This window comes from Melopsittacus undulatus, chromosome 10 (assembly GCF_012275295.1).
Source record: "Melopsittacus undulatus isolate bMelUnd1 chromosome 10, bMelUnd1.mat.Z, whole genome shotgun sequence".
Taxonomy (NCBI): Eukaryota; Metazoa; Chordata; class Aves; order Psittaciformes; family Psittaculidae; genus Melopsittacus; species Melopsittacus undulatus.
In genome coordinates, this window is record NC_047536.1 from 17,133,103 (window position 1) to 17,159,677 (window position 26,575).

The 26,575-nt window shown below is 48.1% G+C and overlaps 2 protein-coding genes across 2 annotated transcripts in view; one reads left to right on the forward strand and one right to left on the reverse strand.

Annotated features, from left to right (window-relative positions):
• The first annotated feature begins 1,934 nt into the window (after positions 1-1,934).
• Positions 1,935-8,529, forward strand: LOC101874177 (leukotriene C4 synthase). Its single transcript, XM_005147340.3, has 5 exons — positions 1,935-2,180; positions 5,540-5,639; positions 7,077-7,145; positions 7,379-7,462; positions 7,656-8,529. The coding sequence occupies exons 1-5, from the start codon at positions 2,063-2,065 to the stop codon at positions 7,801-7,803; spliced, it is 519 nt and encodes a 172-aa protein (XP_005147397.3). The 5' UTR covers positions 1,935-2,062; the 3' UTR covers positions 7,804-8,529.
• The window catches only part of MGAT4B (alpha-1,3-mannosyl-glycoprotein 4-beta-N-acetylglucosaminyltransferase B), a 49,577-nt gene continuing 31,338 nt past the window's right edge, over positions 8,337-26,575 (reverse strand). Inside the window, exons 2-15 of the mRNA XM_034066929.1 lie at positions 23,796-23,975; positions 22,976-23,116; positions 22,025-22,158; positions 19,419-19,465; positions 17,261-17,374; positions 16,777-16,852; positions 16,318-16,432; positions 15,450-15,580; positions 12,460-12,567; positions 11,355-11,548; positions 10,895-10,973; positions 10,371-10,458; positions 9,337-9,449; positions 8,337-9,256 (exon numbers count right to left, since the gene is read on the reverse strand). Coding sequence (XP_033922820.1) covers positions 9,233-9,256; positions 9,337-9,449; positions 10,371-10,458; positions 10,895-10,973; positions 11,355-11,548; positions 12,460-12,567; positions 15,450-15,580; positions 16,318-16,432; positions 16,777-16,852; positions 17,261-17,374; positions 19,419-19,465; positions 22,025-22,158; positions 22,976-23,116; positions 23,796-23,975 — 1,544 coding nt within the window. The 3' untranslated portion in view covers positions 8,337-9,232. The remainder of the gene's footprint in view (positions 9,257-9,336; positions 9,450-10,370; positions 10,459-10,894; positions 10,974-11,354; positions 11,549-12,459; positions 12,568-15,449; positions 15,581-16,317; positions 16,433-16,776; positions 16,853-17,260; positions 17,375-19,418; positions 19,466-22,024; positions 22,159-22,975; positions 23,117-23,795; positions 23,976-26,575) is intronic.

Below are 26,575 nucleotides of genomic sequence, written 5' to 3' on the forward strand. Positions count from 1 at the left end.
AGTGAATCATACCACCTGCAGCAGACCCAAGAATTCACTTCCTTGTATGTAGTGTTTCCTGTTTGTCTAGTGCACCTTTTAACAGATGATATCTAGTCATCCAATCTCTCCAACCACAGATTTAGCAGTAGTGATAAAGAATTTGCAGCATGTCACATGCTTTTCTTGCAAAGGCTGTATTTGGTTTACATGTTACTATGATTTCAAGCATTCCCCTATGGAATAAGAAGTTTAATCAGTTTCAAACACTGAAGAATCATTCTCCAAGCATTGGAGCTGGTATTTTATACAGCTGCTCTGTGTAAAGCCCCAGCCTTCTGATTTCCCCACAAAGCGCACCCTGACTTTCTGGCTTGAGCATATTCCTATTCTACAAGTTCTGAGTGGTGTTTGGGGGCAGGAGGGGACCTGTAACTTCAGGAGCTTATAAAGAACTAAGTGTAATAATAATTAGCAATACTAGGACAAGCTGCTGCTTGGTTGTGGGCAACTGTGAAGTTTATATACTTTATAGCTTTCGTTTTATTGTCCCCTTAAAACTGCTGCCTTGTATTTAGTGTTAAGTGAAACTGTCCCGTATTGGAGTTTTATATATGGTTTTTCCGAAGATTTTAAGGAGTCTCAGCTCAGAAGCAGATTTATTTATTTATATAGTGCTTGATGTTAGTGCTTTTCCTGAGGCAAATGTAAATCTGCAGTGGAAATACTTTCTAAAGCCTGGATTGTTTGCTGAAATGGTGTGAGCACAAGTAGATTGCTGGTGGCATTTCCCCTCTGACTCATCCCCAGATGAAATCTTTGGTCACTGACAGATTCTGTTAAGGTTCATTGCTTTATTTCTATTTCAGTCTGGGTCTGTTAGCAGCTTGGAGGATCTGAAGTCCCATCATAGGAGTGTTTTGCAGAGAAAGGGAGCAGTTTTGCTATTTACATGCATGGCTTTTTTTACAGAAAGTGTGCAGTTGTCTATTTGAGTTAGGTTTTCGACATGATCACTGAGGTGGTGAAGAGCCAAACCAGGAGAACAAACTTGATGCATCTCACAGGAAAAACTGGAGGCTTGGTCACTACTTGTCGGTTTTGTGCACGAATTCTACACTGAGGTTTTGGGTGGGACTGTACACAGAGAAATGCAGTGGCTCAACCATGTCCTGTGCCCTCTTTTCACCAAAACTAAAGGAAATGTTAGTTGTTTGTGACTGATGCCTTTCTTCTCCTTTTTGGCTTTAAAAACTTCAAAGTCAGAATAGCTTTACCCATATAAAGTTGCTCCAAAACATGGTAACTTTTTGAACTGATGTGTATTTTGCTTTTGTGGAGTGGGGCAAAAAGTTACTCATGGTTCAAATATTGCTGGTTTTCAGATTTTACATTTTACAGTTCTCCTGTCAGGGCAGTGTTTTTGAGAGTCCACGTGTTTCTACATCCTCTCCTGCCTTCCATTTGGAACTGAGAAGTTTCAGTTTGCATGTTAGCCAGGAAAAAGTTCGTATGGTAGAACTGTAACAACAGCAGAAAACTAAAGTAGGTGACTGAGTGCCAGGAAACAACCATACTTTTAGCTGGTAAACTTACAGTATTAATGGGATAAAAGATGTGAAAACTCTTTTAAAAAGTCAGAATCCAGTAACAGAATTAAGCTACTTCAGCTGGAGTCTAGAGAAACCTTCCATGTGATCAACTCCATTACTTGGAGTAGGAGCAGAAAGTCAAGCCATTAGGTTGTAAATGCTTGTTAATAATTTTTACAAGCTCACACACAATGTAGATGCTTCAGAGCTGATGAAAACTAGCAGCAAAAGGGCTGAAAAGTACCCGGTTATCTTTCCATTGCCAGCACTGTAGAACTCAATCTCAGTACGAAGTCAGTAAATATAACTGGAAGGAATTCTCCGTTTGTGCATGCAGAACTTCTGCTGTTCTGTGGTTCAGCAAAAAGCAGTGGCCTGAAATCACCTGGTGACTGCTTTGGGAAACTGTGATGTGGAGAGAGTTAAGGCGTGGAGATGGAAACACGTGCTGCTGCAGAGGAACACCATAGGCCCAGTGCTGTCCTGCAGAGATGGCTGGGGAGCAGCTGGACCCATCACATCTGCCTGGGGTTTGGGCCACCATCAGCAACATGAGGCATCAGATGGACTTGCTGGCCACAGTCACAGTTTCGGGAGTCCTGGAGGAAGGTAAATGTCCTTTCTATAATGCTAGGTACTATTAAGTTAATTGTATTAAGCTTTGTGGAACTTGGTTCCTGTGTTTTGCTTGGAGTCTCTGTAGAGTAAAAGTTGGTTTAAAGATGCAAATGTTTGGCTGTTCATGGCAGAAGTATTGTGTCTGTGGATGCCCGTTACTCAATAGGGATTGAAATGATCCGCAAACCTCAAAGGTAGGATAGAGTCATAGAATAGTTAGGGTTGGAAAAGACCTTAAGATCATCCAGTTCTAACCCCCTGCCATGGGCAGGGACACCTCACACTAAACTGTATCACCCAAGGCTCTGTCCAAGCTGGCCTTGAACACTGCCAGGGATGGAGCATTCACAGTTTCCCTGGGCAACCCATTCCAGTGCCTCACCACCCTAACAGTAAAGAATTTCTTCCTTATATCCAGTCTAAACCTCTGCTGTTTAAGTTTCAACCCGTTACCCCTTGTCCTATCACTACAGTCCCTAATGAATAGTCCCTCCCTAGCATCCCTGTAGGCCCCCTTCAGATACTGGAAGGCTGCTATGAGGTCTCCAAGCAGCCTTCTCCAGGCTGAACAGCCCCAACTTTCTCAGCCTGTCTTCATACAGAAGAAAACATCCTAGAAGGAAATGAGATTTAAGTTTTACTTTTAAATGTAAACCAATTTCAGCAGTAGAATGTATTCAAAGTATTTTCTGTGATTGAATTTTGGCAGGTAATTTGTAACTTAAGAGTGGTTGGAGGTGCTAAAACAAAGGCAGGTTAATACATATGCTGATGAAGAGATCAGTGTGCAAACATATTGTATGTCTATAGAAAAGCCTATGTATTTCTCTGTGACCAATGCTATTATGTGTTTATACAGCTCAGCTGCACAGAGCAGATAACAGGGTGATTTGACAGCACACAGTAATTTGGAATATAGTGCAAAACCCCTTCTGGTCAGAATCAGACATAGACTTCTTCAGAGAAACTTCTTGTCATTTCCATTGATGGGTTTGGTTTAGACCTCTTAGCAATAGCCAAACTTTGTCTACCTCTTGTGTTTAATTGTAGGTCCTTTGGGCAAAGGCCTCTCCACCCTGGGCTTCAGGAGCGTCATGGAAGGGGACATTCCTTCTGCTTGGGGTGGGGACAGAGCCCCCATTTTACTAAAATCTTCCCATTTCAACAAGGCAAGGTTGGTTTGTGGGGTTTTTAATTACTGAGTTAATTCCCTGTAGAGCTATCACACCTCTGCTTACAAATGGATGTGAATCTGAGCAGCCTTGAGGTATTTTTAGCCATCAGATGATCCATCTCTTAATATAAGCATTATTTAAAACACAGACTCCTTGAAGAAGAGAGCTCGAGATTTCTGAGTTATCAGTAATTTCCCCTCAAACAATTTACAGAGAAGTATCTGTGACTGGAAATGGAAGATACTTTAGTCATATGAATTCTGTTTGTTACTAAGTGGGCATGGAGGGAGTGTTAGTGTGCAAAGGGAAGACAGGAAGAGAAACTGAAACTGAGTTATGGAAATGCCGCTAAGCCCTTTCCACTGGGAAACCCTCAGTAACAAATCCCTGGATAGCAGTTTTGTCTCAAATACATTTGTTTTATGAGAGCTTCAGGTGGTTTTTTACAGGTTGAAGCCTTAGGCATTTATCTTTCATGCTATGCAAACCATGCATAGGTGTGAAGCCAGCAGATAAATCGCAAGCACCCTCTTATCTATATTAAATTGGGTGAAGTAGCCCTGTGTTAATGGTCTCTGCATGGGAAGTGAAGAAGCAGTTACAAAATACTGTGTTTCCTTTCCCCCTGGTCAGTATGAACTATGTGTGCCAATGTCACCTTGAGTCAGAGCTGTGCAGTGGCTTTTCTTGTGTATTTTGAAATGATGCTCTGTACGTGAGTACAGATCTGAGGTTCATTCCGAGAAGGCAGAGCACTGAAACGTGACGGGTGCTGTACGTACAGATCCTCTTCCATCCCATCCTGATGTAGGCTGCTTGGTTTGATCAGTACACTTAGTACAGTGTTGGTTGAGTTTTAGTTTTCTTCCTGTTTTCTGGGAGCTCACACTTTCCACCTTCTTTCAAGTAGCTATTTTCTTTTCTAATTTAGTTATGCTCAGCCTAGCAAAGCTCTGAGCTTAGTGCCCTGTGGTGCACACCCCTACCCTGTATTGAATGCTATAACAGAGCAGAACCAAAGTTTAGGTGGGTTTTTTCCTCTTTCTTGTGGCTTCAAAGAAAATAAATACAGCTTATGCAATGTGACAAACAAAGAGCTCGTTTGCCAGGTTCATTCAGATGTGGCAGACAGCAGCTACAAGATGATTTGCCAAGTTTGTGGACATAATCAAAGAGAGAATGAAGGTCTGGCTGAGGAGCAAAGTGCAGGGAGTGCTCAGCCCGTGTGAGCCACATGGGAGCCTATAGAGGCATTTAACCTGGAGACATGAATCACAGAAAACTGGTCTGAAAGACTCTGCAGAGGAGGTTGAACTCTGTTCCTGGGAAGTCCATGCTGAGAAGGTTCATGCAGTGTGGGTTTTTCAACTCCTCGTTCTGAGAAGCTGATTTGAGGGTGATTCTTCATCCTTCATGCTTCACCCCTGCAGCAGGTTTGGAGGACAGCTAGCCATCTCCGAAAGGCTCTTGCTCCTCCCGGGGGGGGGGGGGGGGAGGTGTTTTATTTTATATATATATATTTCTATTGTTAGCCCTAAGCATAAGAGATGATGCAGTTGGTATCAAGCAGGATAGATCATTGCCCGGTACAGCTGGGCTTATGCCACAAGCCAGGGCTATGCATTGACGCAGTAACTTAACTCAGTCCATTTCTTGAGCAATGACTGGGACAAGACCCTGAGAGCATTAAATAGTTGTATCTGTCTTGTCTTTAATCTTGCAGCATCTGTCCCTACTTTCTCTTCTCTATCCTGCTGTTCTTTTATCTTCTTTGTTAGAATGAGACAGTCCACAAGGCATTCCTTGTCGCCTGGTTCCCTGTTCAGTGCTCTGGAAACGCTGCTGCATTAGGACCTTGCTAATTCGAATGACTCACTCATGGCGGGCTGCCACTGCCACCAAGGTGACTGGTTTTATAAGGCATTTGTCTCCTACATGAAAATTCTCATTTTCAGAGGCAGCAATGTAGCGGTGCACCTCAATACTTGAAACATCAGTAGTTTCAAGTACGTCTGTTGGCACATTTGTTCCAGGTTGTGTGTGACAGTGTGAGCTATGAACCTAGGCAGTGCTAGCTCTTTTCTTCTAACCACTTGTTTGATCCCAGGCTAGGTAAAGCTTGGCTAAATACAGCGCTGCTGGACTGTTACCCTTCTGTGTTCTTTCTTTTCACAGCCTATTTTGCACTGCAGGTGATCCATGCCCGGTGGCAGTACAGGATCTCCCCTCCCAGGACAACAGGTCACCCTGAATTTGAGCAGATCTTCAAAGCTCGGTAAGACTTTGACTTCTCTGTGGTGAATCTAGAGGTGACTTGAATCAAGTGTCACTACTGGGAAAGACTGAAGTCACCCTCAAATCACCTTTTCACTTGTGTCGTGGTTTAAACCAAAACCTCACAGTACTCTCACTCACTACCCCCTTGCTCCCCCAACTCCCGGAGAGTTAGGAAGGAGAATCCAAAGAATGTAGCCCCCACGGATTGAGATAAGAACGGTTTAATTGCTAAGGCATAACACAAATCACTACTGCCATTACTACTACAAATAATAATGATACAGCCAATAACAAGCGAAAAGAATACAACCCCCCACCAGCCACCGACCCATAACTCACTTCACCCTGCCCGGCCGAGCACCGCGTGCTCCCTCCTCCATTTTCCTCTAGAGCTCCACCTCTCCAGCTCTCTCTCCCAGTATGCATCCTGGGCATCACGTGCTATGCTATGGAATACCTCATTGGCTAGCCTGGGTCAGGTGTCCTGTCTCTCCTTCCTCCCGGCCTCCCCTCCTCCCTGGCAGAGCATGAGGCTCAGAAAAGGCCTTGAACAAAAACACCCTCAAAACATACTCGCTATCAAGCAACTGTTCCCAGCCCAGAAGTCAAAACACAGCACTGCACCAGCTACAAGAAGGAGAAAAATGACTGCCACGGCTGAACCCATGACAACTTGCTACCACTGATACTAGGTATTGTAAATTATGGTTTTTAAATGCTTTGTGTGTAGAGGTCTGAGGGTGATTCGTCGCTTTGGCTGCAGTGTTTCTGTCCATCCATGACAATCCTCCTTCTGGCACTGCAAGAGGCAGCCCCATTACAAATTAGTGGCTGTGTGAAAGAGGTGCATTAATGCATTATAATCATTAAGCTTAATATTAAGGCTGCCTCCAAATTACTACCCTAATATTTGCTTGTATGTTGTTGCTGTTAAACTACAGCAAAGGGCCTTGCTGGCAGAATCAGCCACAAGGATGTTGTAGGTTTTGTCCTGTGAACATCAGGGCTGAGGCTGATTCTTTCTGCTCTGTTCCAATGGAGAGAGCAATGCTGGAGCTAGACTGGAAGTGTTCACAGATCACTTCAGCTTCCAGCAAGCACCAGATTCCATCTTTCATCTCAGTCATTCTGTTTCCTAAGCAGTTGGAAGCAATTGGCTGGAGCTGGTTTGAAGGGTAGCTCAAGCATGGCACTAAATCCTGAACTAAACAGCTGCGTGTCCTTGCCTGTGTATGGGAAACATTTGAGGAGTGACATGGGGAGGAAGGAAAGAGGAAAGGAAGGACCTGGCTACAAGTTGCATTCTGCTGAGTTTGATCTGGCAGAAGGTTCCCTCTTACAGCATGAGCTCCCTGAATACTGCTAAGGAAGCTCTACCTGTGCATGTGCTATATATGAGGATGTGCTTTTAACTCTCATCTCTGCTTCTCACCAGGGTGAATTGCTCAGAGTACTTCCCAATCTTCATCTTGCTCCTCTGGGTTGCTGCAGTCTTCTTCCATCAAGATAACAGGGATGAATCACAACATGCACAAAGCAAAAAGCCCAGTTTAAATCCCACTGTGTCTCAGGCATGTCCTTTCTGTACCCATGAAACTGTTACTTGGGGAATGCAGTCCCCTTTGCCCATACAGACCGAAGGGTGCCCAACCCCAATGTGCATAAAGCTGCTGGTAGCAACTGAGAAATCCCTCTGGGGATGCTCTGCCCCATCAGGACTTGGTCCCACCTCCCCACAGCTGTGGCTGTGGTGTGTGGGCTGCTCTACCTCTACACCTGCTTCAGGTACTTCCTGGGATACGCTGCGGCTGCACAGGGACAGTGAGTACCCAGCTGGGGCTGTGGGATGCAGCCCTGGGGCAGGTTTCCTTACCACAGGTGGGACCAAAGGCAGGTTTACATCCTTCTCCTCCTCTCTATGTGCTTGGGACCTCTTCCCTGGCTCAGGAGGGTGCTCTATGCTTCATACCCTGGGTCTGTTGGTGGTGTCTGATGGCGTTTTCTCCCTGTGCAGATTGGGCCCATTGTATGCCAGTGCCTGGGTGCTGTGGATGCTGCTGGGGCTGGTGGTGGCCGGGCTCCTGGCACACTTCCTGCTTCCCTGCTGCTCCCCATGGATGGCAGTGCTGGTGCAGCCCCTCCAGCACCTCAGTGCCTGGTGAGAGAGGTCCTGGCTCTCCCAAACCCTCCTCAGTTCTTACCTTTGAAGGAGGTGGATGCTGGCACTGCTCTGCTTGTGGAGCTCCACTCTTCAGAGAGAATCACCCTTCTAGAAAGCAAAGGATGTCCAGCTTCTGCTCCTGCTGATGAGCTTCACTGCCGGGTTTTGTAGCACTGTGCTAACCTCTAACACCTTTGGCTCTGCCCCACAGAGCACGGATTAACCTGTAACTTCACTCCCTGTTGTCACTCCTCCTTACTGCTGTACTGATGGATGCTGAAGGATCACACCACGGTTATACAGAAAAATAAATCCCTTTTCTAAGTAGAAATCACCTGTGCTTTCCAAAGGTGGCTGAGGACTGAGCAGTGCTTTGCAGTATCAGCTATTGATGAGTGCTGAGCAACAGCTTTATTTAGGGTTTAGGGGCAACATCTGGTCCCTGGTCCCCAGGGATACCTACCAGTCCCCTGGAGGACAGAGCCAGAGCAGGTGCCTCCCTGCCACAAGTGACTGTCACCGCAGCACCAAAGCTTTAAACTTAGCTTTTATTACAGTGCACATTATTTTATATATTTATATAGAGATGTACTTGAAAAATCAAATGTATCCAATAATAAAAAATACAGCACATGAAAGTAGTATAATGCATTCCAGTGTATAGCTGAAGAGACAGAGGGATTTACACCAATCCCTACTAGTTCTGAACTGGGCTACTTCTGCTTTATTTTCTTCCCCCCCAAAAAAAACCAATCACACCAGTCAATAACTGAAACAATTCTTTTAAAAACCATGGTTTCTGCACTCAATCTCAAGGCATGAAGACACTGGAGACTTCACTGTGAGTGAAGGGGCTGTGTTCAATGCTGGCAGGCACAGTGTGGTGTATTTCATAGTTCTTTTTGCTTTCCCTGCCATACTCGTAGCTCCAACCCCTTCGGATTCATTCCTCCTCTGCTGAAGGAGGATCAAGTTTTCACCCCCACTTAATCCTCAGCTGTGGCCAGGACTGTTCAAGGAAGACCTTGGTCCCTGCCCGTCTCCATCCCAGCGCACCCATGGGGTCAGCCAGTGGGACTCAAGGTACCCAAGTGCCCCAAGTACAGCCAGAGGTGGCCCTGTCCTGGGCTCAAGGTGCTTTTTGTTCCCACACTTACCAGCACTCATCCTGACCCTAAACCCCTGTGTCCGTGTGGCCTGAGCTCAGCAGCTGCACCCATGAGGGGCATCGCCCTCTGCTCCCGATACTGGGGTTTGCCTGGTTCTGCTCCTCCTCTGGAGCAGGCGATGTCCTGGCCCCGCAGCTCAGGCCAAGGATGGCGATGCTGCGCTGTCCTTGCCCCCGAGTGAGGTGCCCCAGGAGGAGGGAGCGGGAGGGGAGAGAGCAGGACGGGATCCATGTGTGTCCATCCACCCTTCTGCAGGCCGGGTCACTCCACCTTCTTGATGAAAATCTGTGAGCGGAGAGGGCCGGGATCAGGGGGAGCAGGGCAGGAGCCCCAGGGCACCCCGCTGGTGATGGAGCCTGCCTTACCTCGCTCAAGATGATCCACACTGGGGAGTCAGTCTGGATGGACAGCCTGATGGCCTCCAGTGGCCCGAAGGATGGGTCCACCTCGCCCTCTGCAATGCCTTTGGAGAAGGAGCCTGGTGGGGACAGCACAGGGGTGACACAGGGGCAAACTCCTCGCATCCAACCCCCATCCAAGGGGACCACAAATAACTGTAGCAGCCCCCTGCCCGCAGCTCCCCATCACAAGATGGGCTGAAAACCATCAATGTGGACATCAATACAGTGCAAAATGCTATACTTAAAGGGGCAAAAAATCAACTAAACAAAGCAAAATGGGGAGTATTTTGCTACACATCACTGCTTACAGGAACGGGGCAGAGTGGGACGGCATGGTCCTGTAAGAGACAAATGTTGGTTCAGTATCTACGCCATGGAGATAATGTTCCATTTTCAGTTGTGCGTTCACTCTTTTTGGTTTAAATGTAACTGGAAGAAACCAGACAGCACTGCAGAGGAATGTGAAGTGGCAGAAAGCCAGGGACTTTGTCTATTTAAAATAAGAAGTCTTAGCAAGAACAAGTCTTAGCTTTACCATGCACCAGCATTTCCCTATAGGCTGCAATGACTTGTTCTTGCCCAAGGGTATGGCAAGCACTAAGACAAGCTCAGGTAGCAGGAGACAAAGTCCAAGCTTCAAGTGTTGTGAGCATTGACACAGGCTGTGGAGGGAGGGTGTGAACTTGCCTGGGGTGAAGGTTTTTAACAGCAGATCAGGCAAATGGATAATCTGAGTAATTTGGTCCCAGCTCTGAGCAGAGACAGGCAGAAATATAGGGCTGAAAACTACCTGAAGAGGACACCTGCTCCAAGAGGGGAAGGAGAGCAGTGGAGGAGAGGAAATGACAATTAAATCCTGTTCCAACCTGGCTCCTGACAAGCAGAAATAACTCTTCGCCAAATGAGCAGCACTGAGGGTCTTGGTTCCCTGGAGGGTGAGGCTAGGGGCTGTGTTATCAAACCCTGTGGGCAGTTGACCACCCCGCACCCTGCTGTACCTATCTGGATGTAGCCATCCGGTGTCCTGCGGTATTTGAACACTGCACCTCTTCCCTCCTGCAAGGCTTCCTTATCTGACTGCAGGCTCTGTGGGAAGGAGAGGAGCATTGTGCAAGGCCATAGCAAGAACAGCTCAAAAGCTCCAGGCAACGGCAGCAACCCCGGAGCTGCCCTCACCAGCACCTTGTCCAATTGCCTGACACCTCATGCTGCAAAACAAGAGGACGTCTGATGCCCTCATGCTGCTGCTTTCCTTGCACCATCCTGGCTCCATTCCCTCTGCCGCAGCCGTCCCCCCCATCCAGCATTCCCTCTGTAGGCAGGGATGGCTCCCATAGTGATGGCTCAGCACAGCATCGCTGCTCCCGAGGTGGTACCACACCAAGCGTGACCCCCCAGCAGCACCTCTCAAAGGCATTTGAGTCTTGTAAAGATTTTCCTGACGGCTCTAAGCAGTTCCCTTCTCTCAAACCTCTTGTGCTTCCCACTCCACCCCCAGCTCCATCCTCAACAAAACACTTACGTCAAACGGCAAAACCTCCACAGTCGTATTGAGGAGTTTGTCTTCTGGGTGCTCGATGTTCCCGCTGCGGAAGAAGAACCTGTGACAGAGACCAAAGCCACACTGAGCAAGGGCTGACACGAAGGCTTTCACCCCAGCTGGATGTTCAGACCGCTCACCCTAACAGGGCCTTCCCAAAACGGCCTCAAGCACATGGCTTGGAAGGAGACCTTCTGCACCAGGTTAGATACAGCATGGATTGCTCGCAAGAGCAGGAAAGCAAAGAGCTCCAGCAAATATGGCCCCACCAAAACAGGGTCAAGTTATTATCCCCCTGGAAAAGCACCACTTCCTCCTCCTGGGCCGCCAAGCAGGAGACAGGCAAAACTTTCAACATGAGCCGAAAGAGCAAAAGGAAAGCATCCCTGCATGCTCCAGGCTGTCCCTGGCCCAACCCCATTGACCTCCCCCAAGCACTGGCCTTTCAATGCGGAGGGGTTTGAAGAATCTGAATCTGATGAAGTCTCCGGCAGTGGGAGTGAAGGCCCAGAAGAAGTCCTCCCGCAGGTAAGCCTTCTCCAAGGTGAAGTGCTGGTAGGTTTTCAGGCTGGTGCTCACCTCCGCGGGAGGGTTCACGTGCTCTTTGCGCAGGGCCTGCTTGCCAAAGTCCTTGTCCTTGGTGGGAACAAAGCAAAGAGGCAGAAAAGGGTCGTGAGCTGCTCTCACCCAGGAGGAACACAGGCTCCAGCAACAAGGTGCTGTGAATTAAAAGCTCTCTATTTGCACAGCACAGAATGATGAGGGATGGAAGTGATGTGGGAAAGGCACCAGACAAGGCAATGCGTGACTGGATCCCAGGAGGACACAATGTCAGTAGGGGCAGCACAGAGAAGCATCGCTGCTCTTCAGTCTAATCCAGCACCAAAGAGCCCTTCATCATCCAAGCATCCCTGCCCCAGGAGCGCTGCAAACAGCCCTTACACCTGAGGAGAAGGTGGCTGTGAGGCTAACAGCATATAATGATTGGATTACACAGCCTGATGGGTTCTGATACAAACTGGATTACACCATACAATTACCTGGGGATCAGGCAGACAGAGGATTGAGCACACAACTGGTGTCTGTGTGTGTCTATGGGTCCAGCACATATAGCTGTGTTGATATTTAAACACACACACACAATTTAAGCTCTTACATAGAGAGCTCTAGTTCACCTCTCAGCAAACCCCAGGACCAAGGAGTGGGGTAGGAAGGAAGTCAACCCAACCCAGGAGGCCTGTCTCCAGGGTTTTCCAGTAGAGGCTCTGAAATCAATTGCATGAACCATAGTCTGGCACTCAGGATGGGCAGCCAGGACTTACACGTTTGCAGTGACCCCTGGTACATGTCACTGCCATTCTCAGAAGCAGGAGCTACATGAGCTCACTGTAAATCAGAATAAACCACAACCACTGCACAGAAATCCAGCCACCACCAGTTGCTGTCACTGATTCCCCCACCCCAAAAGCAGCCAGTTCCTCAGTGCCTGCAGGCCAGGCCTGGCACAAAGGCCACATCTGCAGCTTGGACAGGCAGCTGGTACCCACCTTCAGCTTCTGTATCTTCCCAGCCAAGGAGGAGTGGGTTCCCACGTGCTGGAAGAGCGATGGCTTGAAGCGGATCCTCAGGTTTGCCTTCTGTCTGTCACAGTGTTTCTGAAATGAGACAATCCCTCAGTGCCCCAGACTTAAACCTCTGCAGTCAACCACAACCCATGAGAGGAACAGACAAGGGCGTGAGGAGTGACAGACATCCTTTCCTCCCCATCTCTGTGCCCTCCTTTGCTGCTTTGGCTTTCATTTGGTAAGAAGGCTTTTAACCACACTGTAGGAACCTGACTGTGACTCCTGGCCACTCACTCGCCAGGCAGCTGGAGTGCCCAGGTTTAAGAGCCAGACTTCTCCTTGCCAAGCATAGCTTAGCAAAGCTGAGCAAATCCCTGTGCTGTCAGCTAGGGACAGCCACAGAATTCAGTTTCTTTTGTCTGTGGTTCATTGAGAAAACCTTATTTCTACAACTCAGAGCTCAGGATCACCAAAGTCTAAAGTACATTAAGTCCAGGGATATTCAGAGCCGAAGTGAATGGTCAGCAAGTGCAGGCTCTTTCCAGATGGGCAGTTTTCAGCTTGTTGGCAGGTGCTGTTAAGCAGATGTCTGGCACGTGCCATTGTCTGTTTGACTGTTTCACGCTCATCTCACCATGGAAATAAACTTGGGAGATACAACTCGGATCCAGCAGTGATTTACCATGTGGTGGAGGGAGAAAGATAATGGAATGGGAAAAGGAGAACAAAGGGGAAAACCACTGAGAGCATGGAAACAAGTGGTCACGTTTAAAAATAGTTGAATTCTCTCAGTTTGGGGGAGTGGGTTCTGACTTTTGCTTTTTTCATGAGAAGTGTGCACACCCCTGCCACCATCTGCTCCTGCAGCCCACAAAGAAACCCTGGCACCGGCAGGGCACAGCAGGGAATGCCAGCCACAATGAGCCCCTGTGATGTGCTGCAGGCACCAGGCAGGGCACAGCAGGGAATGCCAGCCACAATGAGGCCCCGTGATGTGCTGCCTGCACAGGCAGCACCGGGAGCTGGGAAATTCCAGGCATGACCTGTATGAGCTGCAGAGGAGATAATCCCCTGATCTAGCTCATGTTACATTAAAAATATTAAAACTAGCCATGCTAATGGCTATGGCTACTCATTGCCAGCAATCCTAGATGCAACCCATCGGGTCTGATCTCCGGATGCGGAGAGGAGGAGGAAGGGGAACAGAGGGAGCTAAAGCATCGCTTGATTTCTCTTTCTCCCTTTTCCCCTTGTGCTAAGGAAGCACTTGCTGAAAGGTGTTGTCTCAGTTGAGCCAGGAGGGGAATGGCTCTGTTGGTGGTAAGAAGGTCATCCTTTCACACAGCTCTAGCCCAGGTAAATCTAAAATTAGTTGGGAAAGAAAAAGCAGGATCCATCCAGAGCAGGCAAAGCACTTACTGAAAGCTCAGGTCAAACAAAATTTCAATCAAAAAAGATAAACCCTCCCTGCAACCAATTTGCTTCTGCACAGTGGGATTTAGAAGGGAAAGTCATGTTTGAAAGGGCGCTGAGCAGAGTTAATCATGCAAACAGTGGGGGAAAGGAGCCAGAAATCCACATGGAAAGTAGGTTAATTTTTAAAAAGGCAACACATTCAAGGGGTTTGCAGTTTCCCCTGGGAAAACCTGGGCTCTGCCAGGTAGGAGAAGATGAGTGAAGATTTGCTAAGGAGACGATCCTGCACAGCAGGAGCTGCATTTAATCTACGCTCAAGCTGAGGATTTTGAAGGCAGCATGATTCCCAGCTCCATCCCAGCATCCCATAACCCTGCCTTCACCCATAGCTCTGAGGACCCTGGGGGCTGCCAGACAGGTCTGGGGATTGCTCTTGAGCACATGGTTTGGACTCCCAGGAGGACACAGCAGACATCAGCTGAGACTGGTCCTGCTGCATGTGGGGGACTGGAGCCAATGACATGGCCTCTGCCAGGGATCAGAGCAATTTAAACCACATCTTTGCTCCAGTTCTGCAGAGCCCTGAGGATGCCCTGTCCCCATAACACATAAATATAGTATTTATTTATTATTATTTATACAGTATTATTATTTATACAGTGACCATTTGCCACCACAAAGTAGTTGTGACCATGAGCTCTGTCCTAAGCAGCAGGCTTCAATTGCACAGGGACTCCACTGCTCATTCTCTGCCGGAGGAGGAGGGTGAGCAAGCATATGAGTAAATACAATATGTTCATAGAGAAGACAGGAGAGTATCTGGTGGTGAGCTCATCTTACATTTACTGTCACACACGTTCCTCCTCTGCAATTCCCACTCGCTTTAGCCCCTCGCTGCTGCTCCGATGGGAGCTCAAGCACCACCTCCGCAGGGCACGGGGGCTCCTGTGCTGCTGCCTGCAAGGCTTTGTGCAGACACATCTCCTCAAGGGAGATGGCAGCATGAAAACGGAGCCCATTTCACCTCTCTGCACCCTCTTAGAAACCCTGACAAGAGCTTTGGGTGCTCTGGCTTCGTTCTGGGACACTATGCACGGCAGGCTTGTGCTTGGGTCATCTGGGGTGAGCTGTCTGGGCAGCCTGCATGTGTGCTGAGGCAGGTACAGCACACGAGCCCAGAGCCAGAGGGTTATTCTGGGGTTATAGTCAGCGAGCAGGGAACAGCCTCAGGGAGAGAAGCACACTGGAATGAAAAGCAGCTCTGAAGAATGGGGAACAGCCACTGTCCTCACGGACTGGAGCAGGAACACCCTGTTAGTGCTCAGATGCAGAAATAATGCCTCTGCTGGCAGCTGCAGACTGCAAAAGCCTGAACTCCAGGTCTTGGCTTACACAATCTCACAAGGACACCCTGCGGCACGCTCCCCAGGATGGCACGGTTCAGTGCAAAGTCAGTGAGCACCAGAGCTCACAGGAAAGATCCTCTGGACACACAGACCAGGGGTGCATTTGCCCACACTCAATAGGCTTCACCTCAACTGAGGCTGTTTACTTACTGCATCTTTCTCAGGGTTGCAGACTTTCACCCAGAGGATGTGATCCAGCAGCCAGTCAATGGGTTTGTCCTTATAGAACATCAGGATGAACTCCACGATCAAGCTCAGATCCAGAGACTTGAACATTTTTCCTACAAAGAAAGAAAAAGAGAGAGCAATTATGGTATAAAATGTCAAGAATCAGAGCTGGGAAGAAAAAAGCTTGGGAGACTGGGCTGTGAGGCCAGATGTGCCCATCTCTCTACGTAAAGGAAACAGCATGCAGCTCTGGTTTATGTACCAGCACCACTGGCATCGCTAATACAGTTCTGAATTTAATACTCATTGAAGAATTAGAAAGCATTAGAGTTTCACAGGTCACAACAGAATCAAAAGGTCTAAAACTCATCTATTCAGTAGTGAGAAATGAGGATGAATAATGTTCAGCCAGCTGCCGGACAGGCCATTTCCTGCCCTGAAAACTGAAGGTTTTAAGCCAGTCAAACCAGTATCCAAAATAACAGAGCAAGCTGCTACTGCAGCCATGTACTGCTGTTCCCAAAATAGTTCTGTGCTGATGTAAACTTCCTTTTGCACACTCTTAGGCAACTCCAGATCCCATCCAGCCTAAAAGCTACTGGTCACATCTAAGCTGTTTGACTGCTGGCTGGGCCAATGACCAGGTTTATGTTTATTAAAAGCGAGTGTCAGCAGTACCTGCTGTGTGCAGACACAAGGGTCATTGCAAAAATAGGGAGGGATCAAGTCCAAGTATTTCACTGTCTTGTGGGACAACTCTTTTTATACCATGAGCATAAGTGCTTGCAAGAGCCAGCAGTTACATGTGCCCGTGCCTGATGGGACTGGGGTGAGCAGGGAAGAATGTTACCAATAAACCCCAGCTGAGAAAACTCCAGGATCATCCACTCCTCAGAGGGCTGCTGCAAGGCAAAGTTCTTCATCGTGCTGAGATAGTTTGGTTTGGCCACAATATCATCCTCCAGCTGCAAGAGGAAAAGACACTCAGTGCCAATGACCCATCCAGGTTCCAGTAAGAGCCTCCCAGTGCAGAGCAATCATGCCATAGACCAGAGGAAAGCTTTGGCATAGACCTAGGTTGCAGAAGATGCTCCAAGCAGTTTTTTGTCACCCAATTTAACAAATAAACGAATCAAGGACCTGCCCTCCCTTGGTTACAAACAGCTTTTGAATCTACCTGATTACAACCCGCTCCCACTCTGCTGCATCACACAACTGGACATGCACTTTGCCCTCTCTCAGCTGGGTACAAGCCACAGTGAATTCACAGGTGCACCCACCTCCCCTCCACCCCCAGCACCAAACTCACCTGCACATAATATATGCCTTTGGACTGGGCATACATCATTAAAAAGCAGTAGTCGAGGTTCTGCTTTGTCCTCCACCTGCAAGAGACAAACACAATGGGAGTGCCAATCTCTCCTGGAACACTGAGCTGTTCTGTTCTGGGGAGCCGGCTGAGGCTTGGTTTAAGCTGGGAAGGTGACACAGCTCTTGGAGCATGGGATGGCATACAGCCTCTCCCTTTTGGTCTCAAACTGGTCAGCTAAGAGCTACTTCCAAGTAACTAAGGGACTTCCAAAATCCCTCATCATCTGGGTTAAAATAACCACAGCACAAGGCAAGTCCTGCAAAGCTGGTGTCACTTCACACCCTGCACTACTTCCTTGGATAAAGCAAGTTTAGGGCCTCGTCTGACCCTGCAGAAGAGCTTTCCCTGCTGGAGTCAGTGGGGGAGATGCTGCAGTTACTTAATTCAGGCCTTGCTTGTTTTTAAGCTCATTGATTCTCACCTGACTCTTTCCTTGGGGTCCCCAAAGGATTCCCGCAGATGGGAGAAATCAGGATAGAAATGCGGAGATGGGGAAATTACCTCCAGGAGACCTGAATGTATTTCCTTTGGGAATCTGAAGGAGAAAAGCAGCAGTAAACAAACACCATGTCTGACACATCATTTCACAGACCAAATCCCTGGGTAAACACCGAGCTGCAGAGCCAAACAAAAAACACAGCCTCCAAGAGAAAACCTCCCCAGCAGCTACAGCACCTCAAGGCCTCATTGAAGGACATCAGCAGGGACTGCCACGGAGCTGTACAGCTGCTCTCTCCTTCCATGGTGTCCAATAACCCCATGTTTGTATGCTCCCTCCCAGCATCCCTCTTCTCCCACATGCAGCTCTTAAGACCAGCCAAGAGGACCGTGAACTTCCTACAGGATTAAATGGACTGTCTCATCAAAGAAAGGACTTGCTGGCATTCCTGACATTTAGAGATTGTTACGCATTTCTGATAAGTTACTTAAACCACTGCTGGGCTGTAGCTAGGAAAAGCAGCAGGAATTCTACCTGGTTCCCTTATGCTGATGAAATCAGCATCTCTTTTCCCTATAGCGTGGTTAAAAACCCTTTTAAGAGTCAAACTCAAACAGAAAGAAAATGTCACCCATCTGAAAAATGGGTACCTACAAGAGCCTGGCAAGCAACAGCAGAGATTATTGTGACTGCGAGAGATAAGCAGGAAAACCAGTTATTTTTACACTGCCTTTTTGAGAACATTTGGTGCAAGGCTGATTTCCTTTGTTTGTGCAGAGCCTGGGGGACAGGAGATGGGGTAGAGGGAGACAAAGCAGTGAGACTGCCAAAAACTTCTCCCTTATTTTTCCCCTCTCTTATTCCCTCTTTGGGACTGGCAAGATTTTCAGCTGACATTATCAAATCTCCCCTTCCCCAGGCAGCAGTGGAACAGACACTTCTCACTGAGCTGCACTGAAACCTGCACTAAAGCAGCCACTGCGTTCTCCCTCCTGCAGTCCAAGCCCAGCCTGCCCTGGCCCCACACCACCTCAATCCAGTTTGGAAGAGAACTTGCTTCAGTGAATGAGAGAGGGGCAGGAGGTGCTGGAGAGGAGGATGGCAAGAAATCAGACCATTAAGTCAATTAAAGTTTCAGGCCTTCTACGCAGAGGCGCTCTCTGCAGCAGCACCCAGTAATTTCATCAGGATCCATCGGACAATCAGTCCATTATCCCCTGATAAGTGCGTCCTCCTGCCAGCAAGCAGAAGGAGGGGAGCTCTGCCAGCTCCTGCACAGCAAGATGGAGGGCTCTGTTTCAGCTCTTCTGCAAGTGCCCGGGAACACAACCCTCCCCACGCACGCCCCAGCCCCTCTCCCATCGTCCGCTTGGGATACAGAGCGCTGGGAGGATGTGCTGCCCTTTTGCATCTCCTCCTTACAGTGACTGTGGTCTTTTGGGAACATGCAAGCATCGCAGGAGCTGGATGGGAGTAACAGCCTCTTCTCTCACCACCCTTTTCTTTCACCTCCGAGCTCTGATGCTGTTAATGCCTGGACCAGCTCATGGTTAAAAATCCATCACTGGCTTTTGCTTAAACAGCCACAGATGAAGCTGCAAAAGCCACTAAGACTCCGGGACATAAATAGCAGCTAGTGTGAGAGACTAATGTAACTAGCGCCTGAAACAAGGGAAAAACAAACAGGCTGGAGCGGGAAGAAAAATGGATCGTGGATTTTAAAGCACAAGAAGGCAGGAGCATTCGGGTGTGATTCCCACACTGCCCAGTTGCTCTGACTCTGCAGAGCAGGTAGAGGGCTGTACTAGACACAGAAACAAGTGCCAGGATTGCTGGAAACCTAAATCAATCCATCCTCTCACAACCCCACAGGACAGAGCACAAAATGAAACAGCATTACTGCGTGTGGTACATCCTGCCAGCACAAAGCAGCCTCCTGGAAGCTACACACGGGAGGCATTTTAGAACAAGCAGAAAGAAGCAGCAATAGCAAAGAGAGCTTAGAGTCTAAGAACAGAAGAAAACAGCAAAAAAAACCCAAAAGGGAAGCAGCAAAGTGTGTATTTTCTCCTGAAAGAAGCCGTTTCCTGGCCTCATGGCAGGCACAGACCGTAAGCTGTAGTCATTTGGAACTGCTTACAAGTTTTTGATGTTTTCTGCCACTCCGGCTGTGTACTGTGGATCCGTCTGAAAACAGAAGACAAGCAGTGTTAGACCCTTCAGCCTCAGCCTGTGCTCCTCATGGCTCAGAAATCCCCTCCAACACACTCCAGGGGTACTGCCAGCATCTCTGTACCACCTCCATGTCTCCCTTTATCCCATTTAATCACTCTCCCTGTGCTGGTGGACTTTTAGGAGCCCTCCTTTATAGCCAGTGTTAACGAAAGGCATCACGCACCAGAGGACTCAAGACCCTGCACACCTTCCCCACGTGTTCTCTCCTGTAACTTCTGCTCTGGCCAGCAACAAGCGATTGCACAAAGTGTTAACTCCTGGACTATTTATTTTCTCTATAGATGCTGGCTTTCATCCAAGCAAATACTCTTGGCAGAAAAGGATCCCCACTCCTTTTGAGGGGTCTATTTATAAGTGTGCATTCTTCATTTCAGGTTCATTTTGATGCTTTTCTTCCTAGAAAAACTGTTTCTTCCCACAATCAACCTGGCAACCCGTTAACAGTTGGGAGGCAAAGGCCATCAGTGCCGTGCGCTGCTATCTGCAGGCAAGATTGAGCGCAAATATAGGGACAGGCACTGGACAGAAACCATCTGCACAGTGACTGGGAAAACAAGATCCAAGAACAAAGGGCAGGAGACCCAGGAGTAAAAACTGTTCCTGCGTCCTGCTGGTGGCATTGTTTTGAGCTGCTGTATGGATCATGGGACTTCATGTCTTGGGTGGATCTGCAGACACAGCATCACAGAAGCTGGGACCAGCTGCTGCTGTGCTTGGCACCAGGCAGAGGTGAGAAGTGAGATGCTGGGGATATATGTGTGAAGCTGAGGACAGGGTTTCCACACTGGAATGGTGACAAGGGAGGGTTTTCTCGAGAGGAAAAAGGTCCCTTTCCCAAACAGGGCTCAGGCTCCCAGTGCTGGGTTGATTTCTTACCCCAGTGCTGCCAAGAAAACAGCAACAGGAAAAACAAAGACAAGATGCTCCTGGCTTGGGGAGCAAACACACGGCTCTGCTCCAAGCACCCGCTGCCACTGAGATGGTTATCACGTGCTGGTGACAGCCAAGCTGTCCAGCTCACTGCAGGGCTTCCCTCCACCAGCCAAGCTCTCCCAGGCAGCCCAGCCACTGTGGTTGAAACTTGTGGTGGTTAGAAATGGGTCGGAAATGGGAAGCCCCATCCCCAAAAGGACATTTGCCTGCTCCACTTGTTGTCCTGAGTCTCCAAATTATTCAGTGTCCACACCAGGTTCATACCACCCTCTCCACTGTTTACTCTTTATCCTGTGCTTGAGGAACTCTAACAAGCAATGCCAAGTGCAGGTACACCAAGAAACGCTTTGGGAAGAGGCACAGTGGGCACGGCCATGGTCAAAGCTTTGAAAAAGGATGTTGTGTAGCTATGAGAGCAAGCTTGGCAAGAGACAACAGCAATGGTGGTGGTGATCTGCAAGATCTACCATCGCTGTTACTGGGATATGGCACGTGTGCTCCTGCACTTCATGGTACCAGAATTAATGTATCCATTATTCACTTCCCTCATCACAAGTACATAGGGAAGTCAGGAGCTGCCATCACAGTGTGCACCTCATTTCCAAGTCAACCACAAAAAACATTACTGCCATCCAAAACAGGGCATGGTTTTAGTCAAGTTGCTTAAAACATCTCATGCTTTAACTCCCCTGCTCTGAAAATAGCCATCAAACCTGTCCTGGCTCAAAGGGAAATGATGGCCAGGACTCAACCTCATCCAGGCACTTAAGGTTGCACCCATCTGTGCACACCTTCTCCTTGTACAAAATACCAGCCAGAGATCTGAAGGCCAAATGCTACTCAAAACATCACATTACGGGTAAATAAGCAGGAAACCCAGGCATTTATCTCTGTTTCGCTCCCAGTAACATGCTGATAAACTGAGGTTTATCTTTCTCACCCGATTTCTGGAAATTAAGACAAATGCACTTCAGGCTCAAGAAAATAATCCTGAGGGGAAAGCCATGGAGAAAAATAACCATCTAAACTCGTACATAAAAGCAGCTCTTGTGGATTAATGCATCAAGGCTTTTTAGCCCTTGGATTCAGCAACTGATTCTGGGCTCTAGATACCAGTATGAAGAGGCATATTAATCCCAGCCCCAAACCAGTGGACTTTTAGGTTCTGAAAGGGCGTTAATGCTGTCTCACAGGTACACAGAGAAACAAAACTGCTTCAGGAGCAGGTCTGAGAGCTCCCCTAGACATGGCCACAGGGCTGCTCCAGCACGTTTTGGGAATAACCACTCAAAAGCCATTCCGGTTTAGATGGAAAAGAAAAACACATGTGCTACACCAGCAGTTGCTAACAGTACGTGTCTGCCTGCTCACATGCTGACCCATTATGGCCCAAAGTGTTTCATTTTGGGCAGGATGCACGTAATAATGCTGGTCAGGCAGCAGCCCAAGGCCAGGCTTATCTGCCCCAGCAAGCAGCAGAGCCGACCTGCAGGCGAGCAGCCATCCTGTTTGGCACTGAGTTTGGCAGACAGTGGGATGGGGGCCAGGGAAATGGGGTAAACAGCAAAGCTGTCTTACCTCAGCAATGAGGACAACGATGACGGAGTCCTCCTTCTCCTGCTGAGTGAGCTCTGAGATGAGGGAGTTGAGGGTGTCAGTGAGGTAGGAATGCACCTCCCGCTTCACGCTGGGGATTCCCATCACGACGGACACTGCCCGGGGCCACAGAGAGATTTTAGAGAGGGGGTGTGCTGGGACAAGGCTCTTTGCTCCTATGACACCTGCTTGGTGCCGTGCTCCATCATTAAACACCAGCAGTGATGAGCAGGCTGGTGGGTTCCTGGGCTAAGTAGTGTTCCCATACTCCTGTCCCCCAGCCCAGTACCAACCAGCAGCACCCCAGTGTGCCAGGCTGGCAGGGCACCTCTGGCAGGGCAGTCAGACAGACTCCTTATTTTCTCCCTGAAGTCTGGTGTCCAAGGAAACATCCCCAAACCCTCCCTCTCTCAGGGGCCTTTTCAGCCTGTGAATTGTAGCTTCGACATCACTTTTGTTCCCCAAATCCCTTCCATGGCCAGAAGCACCTCAGTATAAGTCACGTCTTTGGCTTTGGGTAGGGATTTGGGAGCAGGGAGGAACTGTCTAGTAACCAAAGTCCTATTTCAGATGGAATCTGTCGCCTATGATAACTTGAAAATCTCCATGAAATTCCCTGCAAACTATGCTTTCATCTGACCACCTTCCAGGCAAAGCCTAGAGCACTCTGGAGATGGAAAGCAGCAAAAAATATCTGGCAGAAGCATCGAGAACGTTTCAGTGCCAGTCCAGAGCAGACACAGCACTACCCCATAGACTCGCAGATGTGACATGGCTTACCCACCCCACGTATCACCAAGGAAGCTTGCATGATGCATGCAGCCGTTCCTCCAGCCCTGCTCAGATCCATACCACATCCAGGAGCGGAGGAAAGGGGAGGGACAGGCACCAAGGTGAGGAAGAGCACTAGAAGCAGCACTAATTCCCATTTACCTCCAGTGCGCCCCTGTCCCACATGCACGGCTGGCTGCAGACTGTTCTCCTTTGACAGCAAATGTGGCAAATGATGAAAGATGGTGGGAAGGTGCAGCACATTCTTGTTGGTGATATTCCACAGTTTTAACTTGGTTTCGTCTTAAAAAGGAAAAGGGAATCAATTGCAAGGCACGGTAGGTAGGAAGAGACTGCAAGGCAAAAAGCCTTTTTGGGGCAGCCTGGCCACCTGAGACTACTGCTGGGTTATACAAAATCAGGCCAACCTTTAACATGCTACCACAAACCCAATTAAAGTTCAGCAGGAGCCAGGAGGGCCTTAAAGAAATCCCAAAATATTTGGGAAGTAGGGGGGAGAATGAAGATAAAATGAAGGTCAAATCAGATCTCTCTGTAGGGATCCAATTTTCTTTAACTGTGCAACTTAAAGAAAAAAGAACAAATAAATGGGCAAGGGGTGCTCAGCCAGCCTAACTCCTTTCCCCACCCTCTCTCTGGATACCCATTTTCCATATGGATTCAATACAGCCATAGGAAAAGGCATGTATGACTTGCAAGGGAAATAAAAAGCTTGTAAGCAAGCAAATGGACAAATCCTCGGCAGAGGCAAATCTCAGCGTTGAACGATGCCTGGGCACCTCTAATTAAACAGGAGTTTACGTGTTCCCAAGTCCCTCTGAACTCCACAATTTGCTGGTGCTGGGGGAGAGAAGAGCAGGTCCTGTTGGCAGCCCTGCGCACACACACACACACCTCTCTACCTCCTCATTAGCAACAACTTCCACACAGCCCGAGATCCTCAACAGCTCTGTTTATTCACCAGATAAGCTGCTCCAGGTCCGGTTTATATCCCGCAGCGCCTGCTTCTCCGAGATTGCCCTCTTGATCTCCTCCAGGACCAGGTTGAGCTCCTTTGAGCGCTTCAGGCTCTCCTGCTCGGCTGCGTGCAGCCGGTCCCGGAGGGCGAGAAACTCCCGCTGGTAGATGTCCACAACGTCACCTGTGGATGGGAATTGAGAGAGATGCTGTCTCGTCTGTGCTCCAAAGGGTTCCGGGCCACAAAAGCAATGCTCATCACTCGTACATCCCCTGCCTCCACAATCCATGTGGATTCAGGGAGTTGTGGTCCAGCATGCTGGTTGGAGAGAGGGGTGGAGAGAGGGCAGTTTAAGTTGCAGAACTACAATTAAAAAGCTATTCCTGCTTTTCTTGTTAAACTTTGGTTTCCAGGTCACATAGAAAAGCAATCTGGTTGTCTGTGATCAAAGCACACAGCAAAGAGTAAGTTGCATGGTAGTCAGTTCTTCACTATATACTCAGAAAGAGGAGTCAGCTGCTGGCATTGATTTTACAAGCAATATTCTGCATCTCCCCCTGGAAGTTTGGGGGTGTGAGACGGTGCCTGCAGGAGTGAGCAGCAGCGAATCAGTCAAGTGAAAAGAGAACTGAAAGCACTGGTGGTGATGGCCTGTCAAAGACAAACCCAAGGAACATCAATATTTTTAATCGCCTTGCTTTGGATTCCTTATGGCACACAAAGGAAAGAGTTTTAAGAGCACAAGTCAAAGAGTGTTCAGGTGGGTAATTCCGGAGAACCCCTGGACAGCATCTTGACGGTCTTCTACAGATGGCACAGGGCATCTCATGGATGAGCATGAGTGATGGAAAGCAAGACAGTGGGAAGAGGGATGCAGCTCTGCAGGGACATGAGGGCAGGGAGGAGGCAGAACCTCCTCCAGCTTTGGAACAGAGTCCCAAGTTCTAACAGCCAAAAGGGACTTTTGGAATCTAACCTTTCTGAAACATGGCAGGATAAAGAACATCAGGAAATAGCTGCCTGAATGCTTATATAAATCCAAGTGTCTGGATATACACATTAAGGATGTATAACACACATATATATAACATCACATATATATATAAAATGCATATATAACATATATATATAAGCCACATTATATATAACATCACATGTACAATATATAAAAATAAACTTTTGATAGGGTAACAAAGCTTTTTCTTTAAACCAACATCTTATCAACATGCCTTTTTTAAGCAATAAAACTATTAAGAGCTTTCAGCTGGAACTAACTACACAATAGCTGGGAGTGGAATCAGTTAGCCACTAATGAACTTTCCTGGGCTGTTTTTTAACCCATTATTAATGAAACTACTCATTAAGAAAATCTACTTTTATCTGTGGTCACTCATGTGTTTTTAGTAAGGCTTTAACTCACAGGACTATACCCAGAACAGATTTATCCACTGACTAGTAGACCTTTAGCCCAGGGTCTACAGGAGGGCTAATGAGAGAGCCCACAAGCAGGAGAGCTAATGACCAAAACCACTGCACTGGAACTTCCCAACACGGCTAAATATAAATCAGAGCCATTGAAAAAAGACACACTGACTGTTTCTATTTTGGAGTCCATAAAGAAAAAGGAATTTTGAAGATCAGACATACGCAGCTCCAAAGCAGCGAGTTTCCAAGACAACAGTGCTTCCCAGTCATGCTTTTGCCTAGGAAAAGTTTCCCCTATGGGTTCTCTTCCCCCTAAAAAAACCCTTCCTAAAGATTCCCTACTCCAACACCAGGGACCCCCCCAAGGCCACCTGGCTCCTGTTAACTTTTCAGTGTTATTTTCAAAGCCAGTGGCAGGTGGGGAGTGAGCAGAGGAAGTCACACCCGTTTGATGGCTCCGTCCATCTGACAACACGTTCTTCACGGAAGGTTAAGATACAGACACAAACAGGGCCAGTCCTTCCTTTTTCCTGTGTGGTGCTGCTTGCTTTCCACTCCCATTGAGAAAACCTTGAAGAATGTGCACATAAACAGGTTAACACCCCGCTCTGGGAGCTGCCACGGGAATTCACAGAGGGACGTCAGGCTTTAAATTGACTCCATGATGAGCTAGAGTTTTACCTGCTGGCACCTTGCAGACATAAGAATAAACCTTTCAGCTTCCCAGTAGTACTCTAGATTATAGGTTTTCCTACTTGTATCTTTTACCGGCTGCATCTGTGAACAGCAGCAAGGAACAAGTCTCACTTTCTGCCTTTGCAAGACATGATGGCAGCAGGAATCATGCCTGAGCAAGGCTGGAAGCATTTGGCTCTCAGCATACCAGGGGGTTACTATCCCATGGATGCTATCAAAGCAAATCACAGCTAAAGGCTGCCAGTAGATCTCGTCCTGCAATACCTGGGAGCAGAGTAAAGGCAAGGCTTTGCACTTAATGGCTTTTTCCAGAGCACTGCACTTCGTTTGTGTCAGATTTAGAAGGGAAATGTCACTGATTATTCCGTCACTAATGACCTGCCCGCCGAAGCCAAGAGCTGTGCTTTTCATTAGAACTGCAATGGTGATGTGCAGTCAACCATTTACTGCTTTTCTAGCTAATGGTTGGAAGTGAAATTGTATTTGTTTCCACTGCTCTTGTCCTGTGATGTCTTCAGAGGCTTTCCATTCTTTAATTAAAATTTCATGAAATTTAAAAGCTGATCGATCGTGACCGGTTCCGGTGACAGCTCCAACAGCCCCAGACAAAGCCCGGGATGGGTGTAACACTTTTCCATGAATTTCCAGTAATGCCGGTCTGC

Excerpts from the sequence above, each read along its gene's own strand:
- LOC101874177 (XM_005147340.3), top strand. The coding sequence starts at position 2,063 with ATGGCTGGGGAGCAGCTGGACCCATCACATCTGCCTGGGGTTTGGGCC. Across the intron at positions 2,181-5,539 it reads TTCGGGAGTCCTGGAGGAAG|CCTATTTTGCACTGCAGGTG; the intron begins GTAAATGTCCTT and ends TTCTTTTCACAG. Across the intron at positions 7,463-7,655 it reads GCTGCGGCTGCACAGGGACA|ATTGGGCCCATTGTATGCCA; the intron begins GTGAGTACCCAG and ends CTCCCTGTGCAG.